Source organism: Scylla paramamosain, chromosome 6 (assembly GCF_035594125.1).
Source record: "Scylla paramamosain isolate STU-SP2022 chromosome 6, ASM3559412v1, whole genome shotgun sequence".
In the NCBI taxonomy this organism is placed as follows: Eukaryota; Metazoa; Arthropoda; class Malacostraca; order Decapoda; family Portunidae; genus Scylla; species Scylla paramamosain.
In genome coordinates, this window is record NC_087156.1 from 8,620,309 (window position 1) to 8,630,000 (window position 9,692).

A 9,692-nucleotide genomic window follows, 5' to 3' on the forward strand; every position below is an offset into this window, starting at 1 on the left:
TGAAGTGTTACAGTACCTGAAACAACTAAAAATATAATGTATATTTTCTTGGTGATAATTATGTTAAAGTTTCAAAATAACGAACAAATCAGTTATTCAGTCCATATAAGAAAACACGACTACAAATAAGATTTAAAAGTTACAGTGCACGAACCATTAAAAAAAAAAATAATAATAATAATAAAAAGGAACCCTAATATCTGCAGACTCCCACAATAGATCATCTTGATAACAAAGCCGGTAATTCCGACTTACTACTATAAAACGTGTCTGCGGCAAGCAGTCGTCGTCACCAGAGTCCAACATGAAGACCCTCGTGCTCTGCCTCCTCGTCGCCGGGGCTCTCGGTTAGCACCTCCCTCCATGCCACCGTTCATCACTCACTCACTCCTTTATTTACCTAAAACATGTTCATAACAAATCCTATTCCCTTAACAGCCGCCCCCTCTCCCAGGGTCGTCGGTGGACAGGAAGCTACGCAAGGACAGTTTCCGTATCAGCTTAGATTCCAGGACATATCCTTTGGATTTGAATTCCATTTCTGTGGAGCGTCCATCTACAATGAGCACTGGGCTGTATGTGCAGGACACTGCGTCCAGGGAGAAGACAAATAACGCATACTATCTTCAGGTAAGTATTCATCTATCTGATACTTATTTTTGCAAAAACTACTACTATTACACACACACACACACACACACCGCGTAGTGTAGTGCTCAGCTCGCTCGGCCTACAATCGACAAGGACTGTGTTCGAATCCCGGGCACGGCAAGAGAAATGAACGAGCCTCAATGTGTAGCCCGTCTTCACCTAGCAGCAAGTAGGTACGGGATATAACCCGAGGGCGTCAGGTCTCGCTGTGTTGGTGTGTGGTGTGTGCGTGGTCTCAGTCCTACACAAAGATCGGTCACTATGATCTCGGCTCTTTCCGTAGGGTAACGCCTGCCTGGGGGTGACCAGCAGACCAGACGACCGTAGGTAAATGACATACACACACACACACACACACACACACACACACACACAAACACAAAATGGATTTTACAAGTAATTCATGACTGCTGGTTTGCAGGTTGTGGCTGATGACCACATTCTTTATCATAATGAAGGTCATGAGCAGAAGACGGTCCTGTCCAAAAACATCAAGCACGAATATTACAATTCGTTTACCATCAGCAATGATGTCTCTGTTCTCAAATTGTCAAAGCCCTTGACCTTCAACTATAGGGTTAAGTCTATCCCTCTCTAGTCCGAGAAAGAATTCTTAGGACTGCATCGTGTCAGGCTGGGGCACAACCACAGAGGAAGGTCAAAGTCCAGACAACCTGCATTACGTTGACGTTCCTACCGTCACCGACTCTGAGTGTCACAAAGATTATGGCGAGAGCGAGATCGAAGACCATCAGCCAGTCCATCTGTGATGGACTGCCTGAAGGAGGAAAGAATGCTTGCCAAGGTAACTCTGGTGAACCTTTGAAATGTAACGGCCACCTGAATGGTATCGTGTCTTGGAGCTACGGCTGTGCCCATCCCAGCTATCCCAGGATTTATGTTGAAATAGCCCACTTCAAGTCCTGGATTGAGGCAAACGCTGCATAAGTGCTTCAACCATCACATTTGTGGAATTCACTAAATAATAAAGAACACTTACCAGTAATATGTCTTTCCTTTCATCATTTTCATAAAAAAAGATTTGGTTTTACTGAGATATAAAAATTTATTACTGAAGCGGATAATTAATATAACTACGATCTAATATACATGAACTTTAAAGAAAGATTTGATTAGAGGCCCCCACTGAAGACTCTTGAGCAAAGATGTAGGGAATGAAACTGAAGGAAAAAATCATTTTAATCATGATATGATGATGGATATGGAACAGGCAACATAGTTACAATAAATGGTCACAAATCACAAAGATTTCACCTGTACAACAAACAGATCCAAATAACTTGCCGACGTTTATCCTATATTAGGGAACATGCAAAATAATTCATTTATTCCTTAAAAAAAGACTGGTTTGATGTTCAAAACAAGTAAGAAAGTATATTATATCCAGGTTTTAGGCTGATGTACCGCCGGTCAGGTGCGTACTTTCCTTGGTAACAGAACACAACAGTGGATACTCTATGTACTGTGCAGAAACAAGCAGGTAGCAAAAAACTGAAATGCCATGGAACGGGAGGCTCGACATCGATTCGTCAAGTAATGTGTAGTGACGTAATGTGTAATGATGTTTGGCGATGGCTAAGGACAGTTAACGAGCTACCACTTCTTGCACATCTTTAAATAGCTGTATCTCACCTAATTCATCAATATAGCCGTAAAATTATCTAGTAACACTACTGTAAAACCAATTTTTTTTTAATAATGTAAGAAAATTGTTTTCATATTAATTTTTGCGTACTTAATTATATATTTTCGATTTCGATTCTTTTTTCTTGTGGTGCGGTGGATATTAAAACAAAAACACCACTAGTGGTTTATTGGCTGAAGGTAACAAATTAGCTAACGTTTTACTAAAGAAACGTCCTGGAGCTGACTCTGTCATCTTTCGCTAACAAACCATAGTGGTAGTGGAGATTGTTTCCATATACATCACACCATATATGATGGCAGGAGTGGAATGTCAAGTTTCGTCACTCTTTGGTCACGAAATGATACATTGCGGGTGATATATCATCGGCGTGTGAAAATTGAGACAAAATAACAGTCGGCTTTCTATAAGCAGAGTCATCTCCCAATTCAAGCGTACAGACAACAACACACCATAAAGACTCTTCAGGGTATGCAGGAGAAACTCACGGGAAGTGTTACTAAGGTGACAGGACAGATAAGGTGGAAAGAAAGCATAACCGAAGATCCACAATAGCATCAGCGGGGACTTACAAGTGCAGGCAAACAGGCAGGTAAGAAAGAAAGCTTGACAAGAGGACTACAAGCAGCAGCAAGAGGCACTGTAATAGTGCAGGTCCCAACAGCAGGAATAAAAGACAGAAAGGATCAGCAGCAATATCAACACTATACATCAACGTTGGGAGATGGAGTGACGATAACTGGCCACGAAGTCAAGAGAAAAACTGCGAGCTGTAAGCACAACATGGTCAGGCAAAGCACCAGCAATGCAACTGACGCGTTCAGAACAGACTGCTGAACACAGGAACACAAAAGTGGCCTGAAGGGCGGTGAACAGAGAAGATGAGGTGATAAGAGGCAGCGCCGTGAACAAAGGCAGCGAGTGGCGGTGATTTGAGTACCGTCCATCTGGAGGTTCGTTCCACTACGGTTTAAGACTTCCTCAGGTTCACACCAGCAGCACTACGAGTCTTTAAGAGGGCGCTGAGTGTTGCGTTATCTATCACCTTATGTGATGGAGTGTACGCATATGGAAACAATCTCCACTACAATTATTATTTATTGGCGAAATATAGCAGAGTCCACTCCACGCCGTTTTTTCATTAAGACGTGAGTTATTCTGACGCCTTCCGCGACACTCGTAGTGGTGTTTGATTACATATACGTACACCTCACTACATTCGTCAAGGTAAGGTTATATTATTATGTGAATTTTTAATCTTTATAATTTTAATCGATAAAAATACTGTAGTTGGTGTATTATTCATTTTAAACAGAGGATTCCTTTTAGAGAAAAATGTTGTGTGTTTTGCTTGTTGGTGTTCGAAGTATCTTAGCGGTCTGTAAGAAATACAGTAGTTTCCTCCTCTGTTTGGTTTTCGATAACTTTTATCGTTGCTGTTATTTGCTTGAGATGGGATTTTTGTACATCACAAGGAATAAAATGAAAATCATCATGGCGTGTACGTTTTTCAATAATTTTTCCATCGCTGCTATTTGCTAAAGATGGGATTCTTGTACATCGCAAAGAATAAAATGAAGAGCATCATGGTGTGTAACACACACACACACACACACACACACACACACACACACACACACACAATGATAGAACAGGCTCCGAGTTATAGATGGGGTAAGCTGGGATACATCAGACTTACTACTTCATTTATTGCAACGTCTCAGCTTCCCAGCAGGTATGATCAGGCTAAAAACTTTATAAAAAAATAAGTACGAAGACAAATAACATAAAATTTCCAGAAACATCATCAGGCTAAAATAACTGATAAACGTTAAGTACAAAGACAATAATCAAAATATCAAATCACAAAAGGGACAAGATTAAAAAAGGAAACAGTAACTAAAAGGGAACAGGCAGGTAAGCATTGAAAAAAAAGTGACAAAATAAGCTATCAGCAGTTTATACATGAGAAAAAAAAAAGAAGTTATCATGGATCGGGGTTCCTTTACACGTTACCACCTGCCGATCACATGCGACTCCTGGTTGAGTCTCCAGGTAGACTAGGGTAGGACACTCAAAAGAAAGCACAGTCGTAAATATTTGACTTATATTTACACAGTAATTACAACAAAGACCTGGCTAGCTATGGCTACACTCAGTGGCGCGTGGGCCGCACACAGAAAGAAATACCTATTCCTTCGGAAGTGAGGCCAATGCCCGGTCCTTTTACGTTGTGAGAGCACAGCCTTACGTTAAGTTACTGGGTCACGGAGGTAATTAGCCGGCACTATGCACTGTATCACTATGCCGCGCAAGGGGCGACGACCACGTGGTCGCTGGGTGACTGGAAATGCAATCTTGTGAACAGGCCTTACCACAAATATATATATATATATAATGAAGGTAAGTGTCATGGTTGTTAAATAGTGCAAATAATTTGTGGTGAACTATTTTAAGGACCAACACGCTTACTATTGCATCTTTTTTTTTTTTTTTATCCTAAGAAAGTATTCCTATTGAACTTATCTGTAATATCTTTTATGAATTTACTTGTTCAAGTTGCAAGACTCGACATATTGGAAAAACCAATAGAAATCTAATACATAGAATCAATGAACATAAACGTATTTCAGTGCACACACAGAAACAGTTAGCTCTTCCCCCACCCCTTTTCAACAATAAGAAAACACACACACACACACACACACACACATGATCATCCGTTTTCGGATAAGAATTTTAGTATAAAAGCTAACGGACAAACAGACACTAAAATATTTGAAGCTATTTATATTAAACACCTGAAATATGAATTATATAACCGACTCTATTTATCACGATTACATCTCTTATAAACTCTGCTTGGAGCTTTGGAGTTCCAGTATCGTAACTAATCTAGTTCTAACACTGCCACTCTTTTTCACTAATCACCACACCACACGCAAGAACACACAAGGTTTTTCTTGAGCTTCATACCTTTATCCAGCTTCATTTTTTTTTTTTTTGTCATGTATAAGCTTCTGCTGGAAGGTTATTTTGTTATTTTTATTTACTTATTTTTTTATGGCTGCTTGTCCCCTTTTAGTTATTATTATTATTATTATTTTTTTTTAATCATGTCACTTTTGTGGTTTGATATTTTGAGTTTTGGCTTTGTACTTAATTTTTTTCAATTTTTTGTATTTAATTTTTATAATTGTTTTAGCCTGATCCTCTTGTCAAGGTGACACATTGCTATAAATGAAGAAGGAATTTTGGTGTATCCCTACTTACTTCGTTTGTGTGTGTGTGTGTGTGTGATAATGCCTTTTGTGAAGGGGAAACGTTGCCATAAATGAAAAAGAATTCTGGTGTATCCCAGCTTACCTTGTGTGTGTGTGTGTGTGTGTGTGTGTGTGTGTGAAGTAATTGCAAGATGTTACAACACGTGAAACAACCAAAAGTATAGAGTATTGTTCTGGGTGATGATTATGTTAGTTCCAAAATAACCAACAAATTAATCATTCACTGCATATAAGAAAATTAATTTCATTACAAATAAGAAAGAAATATAAATTATAGAGCAGGAACAATTAAAGAAAAAAAAAAAAAAACGACCCCTAGCATCTGCAGACTCCCACAATCCCAACGTCCTGATAACAAAGCCGGTAATTCCGACTTGCTACTATAAAACGTGTCTACGGCGAACAGTCGTCGTCACCAGAGTCCAACATGAAGATCCTCGTGCTCTGCCTCCTCGTCGCCGGGGCTCTCGGTTAGCACCTCCCTCCATGCCACCGTTCATCACTCACTCACTTCCTTTATTAACCTATAACATCTACATAACAAGTCCTTTTTCCTTAACAGCCGCCCCTTCTCGCAAGCCCACATTTCATAGGGGTCTCAACAAGATCGTCGGTGGACAGGAAGCTACGCCAGGACAGTTCCCGTATCAGCTCAGCTTCCAGGACACATCTTATGGATTTGATTTCCATTTCTGTGGAGCGTCCATCTACAATGAGCACTGGGCTGTATGTGCAGGACACTGCGTCCAGGGAGAAGACATGAACAACCCAAACTACCTCCAGGTATGTCTAATACATCTGATACTTATTTTTGCAAAAACTACTATTACACACACACACACACACACACACACACGCACACACACCTAGTAGTGTAGTAGTCAGCACGCTCGGCTCACAACCGAGAAGACCCGTGTTCGAATCCCGGGCACAGCGAAGGAAATGAACGAGCCTCTTAATTTGTAGTCCGTTTTCACTTCGCAGCAAGTAGGTACGGGATATAACTCGAGGGCTTCTGGCCTCGCTGTCCCGGAGTATGGTGTGTGCGTGGTCTCAGTCCTACCAAAAGATCGGTCACTTTGATCTCAGCTCTTTCCATAGGTTACGGTAACAACTGGCTGAGAGTGACCAACAGACGACCGTAGGTGAATGACACACACACACACACACACACACACACACACACACACACACATACAGACAGACACACACAAAAAAATTATTTAACAAGTAATTCACGACTGCTGGTTTACAGGTAGTGGCTGGTGATCACACTCTTTACCATGATGAAGGTCATGAGCAGACAGTGGTCCTGTCCAAAATCATCCAGCACGAAGATTACAATTCGTTTACCATCAGCAATGATGTCTCCGTTCTCAAACTGTCGAAGCCCCTGACCTTCAACGACAGGGTTAAGTCTATCCCTCTCCAGTCCGAGAAAGAATTCTTAGGTGAGTGCGTCGTGTCAGGCTGGGGCACAACCACAGAAGGAGGTCAAAGTCCAGACAATCTGCATTACGTTGACGTCCCTACCGTCACCGACGCTGAGTGTCGCAAACACTATGGCAACAGCGATATCGAAGACTCCATGATCTGTGCTGGACTGCCTGAAGGAGGAAAAGACGCTTGCCAAGGTGACTCTGGTGGACCTTTGGCATGTAATGGCCACCTGACTGGTATCGTGTCCTGGGGCTACGGCTGTGCCCGTCCCAATTATCCTGGGGTTTATGCTGAAGTAGCCCACTTCAAGTCCTGGATTGAAGCAAACACTGTATAAGTGTTGTGCTTCAGCCATCATCACATTTGTGGAATTCACAAAATAATAAAGAACTCTTACCAGTGATATGTCTTTCCACTTTCATCATTTTCATGCAAAGATTTGGCTTTACTGAGGTAGAAACATTTATTACGAAGCTGAAGCGGATAATTGGGATAGCTGTGATCTAATATACATGAACTTTAAAGAAGGATTTGATTAGAGGCCCCCACTGAAGACTCTTGAGCAAAGATGTGAAGAATGAAATTGATGGGAAAAAAATAAATAAATAATCATGATATGATGATGGATATGGAACAGGCAACATAGTTACAATAAATGGTCACAAATCAAAGATTCCACCTGTACGACAAACAGATCCAAATAGCTTGCCGATGTTTATCCTATATTAGGGAACATGCAAAATAATTTCATTATTCCTTAAAAGAATCATGTGGTTTAATGTTCAAAACAAGTAAGAAAGTATATTATATCCAGGTTTTAGGTTCATGGACCGCCGGTCAGCTGCGTACTTTATTTGGTAACAGAATATAACAGTGAATATTCTATGTACCCTGAAGAGACAAACAGGTAACCAGAAACAAATTCCATGGAACGGGAGGCTCCATTCGTCAAGTAATGTAGTGATTGCTCGAGACCTCGTTAAGATGTTTGGCGACAGCTAACGACAATTAACAAGCCACCATTTCTTGCACATCTTAAAACAGCTGTATCTCATCTAATTCTTCAATATAGCCCTAAAATTATCTAATAGCATTACTGTAAAATTTAATAATGTGAATAATGTGAGAAAATTGTTTTCATATTATTTTTTGCGTATTTAGTTATATATTTTCGATTTTTTTTTTTTCATGTAGTGCGGTGTATATGAAAACAGAAACACCACTAGAGTGGTTTATTGGCGGAAGGTAACAAATTAGCCAACGTTTTACTAAAGAAACGTCATGGAGGTGACTCTGTCACCTTTCGCTAGCAAATTATAGTGGTAGTGGAGTTTGTTTCCATATACATCACACTATTTATGATGGCAGCAGTGGAATGTCAAGTTTCGTCATTCTTTGGCCACGAAATGACGCATTTCGGGTGATATACCATCAGCGAGTGGAGACTGCTTTCAACAAGCAATCATCTCCCAATTCAAGCGTACAGACAACAGCACACCATAAAGACTATTCAGGATATGCAGGAGAAACTCACTGGGAAAGTGTTACTAAGGTGACAGGACAGATAGGCAGGAAAGAAAGCATAACCGAAGATCCATAATAGCATCAGCGGGCATCCGGGGAATGGTGCCGATGAGAAGCATCAGCCGGTGCAGTTTGGTTGAGACCTCCAAGTGCAGGCAGACGGGCAGGTAAGAAAGAAAACTTGACAAGAGGACTTTAAGCAGCAGCAAGAGGCACTGTAATAGTGCAGGGCCCAACAGCAGGACTAAAAGACAGAAAAGGTCAGTAGCAGCATCAACACTATACATCAACGTTGGGAAATGGAATGACGATAGATGGCCGCGCAGGCGAGAAGAAAGGAGAAAGAAGAAAGAAGCACAAAATAGTCACGCAAAGCACCAGCAATGCAACTGACGCGTTCAGCACAGACTGCTGACCACAGGAACACAAAGGTGGCCTGAAGGGCGGTGAGCGGAGAGGGTGAGGTGATAAGAGGCAGCGCCGTAAACAAAGGCAGCGAGTGGCGGCGACTTGACTACCGTCCAGCCGGAGGTTCGTTCCACTACGGTTAAAGTCTTTCACAGGTTTCCACCAGCAGCACTACGAGTCTTTAAGAGGGCGCTGAGAACTGCGCTATCTACCACCTTATGTGATGGAGTGTACATGCGTACACTCCATGGAAACAATCTCCATTACAGTTATTATTTATTGGCAAAAGATAGCAGAACCTACTCCTCGCCGTTTCTTCATTAAGACGTGCGTTACTCTGACACATTCCGCCAGCCACATTCGTAGTGGTGTTTGTTTACACATCACTACATTCGTCAAGGTAAGGTTATATTATTATATGAATTTGTAATCTTAATAACTTTAGGCTGTAAAAATACTGTAGTTGGTGTACGAGTATTATTCCTTTTTAAACAGAGGATTCCGTTTAGGGAAAAATGTTGTGTGTTTGCTTATTGGTGTTAGGAGTATCTTAGTAGTCTGCAAGAAACACAGTCGTTTCCTCCTCTGTTTGTTTTTCGATAACTTTATCGTTGCTGTTATTTGCTTGAGATGGGATTTTTGTACATCACGAGGAATAAAATAAAAATCATCATGGCGTGTACGTTTTTCAATAACTTTTCCATCGCTGCTATTTGCTA

General features: G+C 41.0%; 1 protein-coding gene and 1 pseudogene across 1 annotated transcript; both read left to right on the forward strand.

Annotated features, from left to right (window-relative positions):
- The first annotated feature begins 250 nt into the window (after positions 1-250).
- LOC135101277 (trypsin-1-like) lies at positions 251-1,599 on the forward strand (annotated as a pseudogene).
- Positions 1,600-5,884: 4,285 nt separating this feature from the next.
- Positions 5,885-7,442, forward strand: LOC135101278 (trypsin-1-like). The gene is made up of 3 exons (XM_064004982.1): positions 5,885-6,071; positions 6,164-6,384; positions 6,857-7,442. The coding sequence occupies exons 1-3, from the start codon at positions 6,029-6,031 to the stop codon at positions 7,376-7,378; spliced, it is 786 nt and encodes a 261-aa protein (XP_063861052.1). The 5' UTR covers positions 5,885-6,028; the 3' UTR covers positions 7,379-7,442.
- Positions 7,443-9,692: the final 2,250 nt, after the last annotated feature.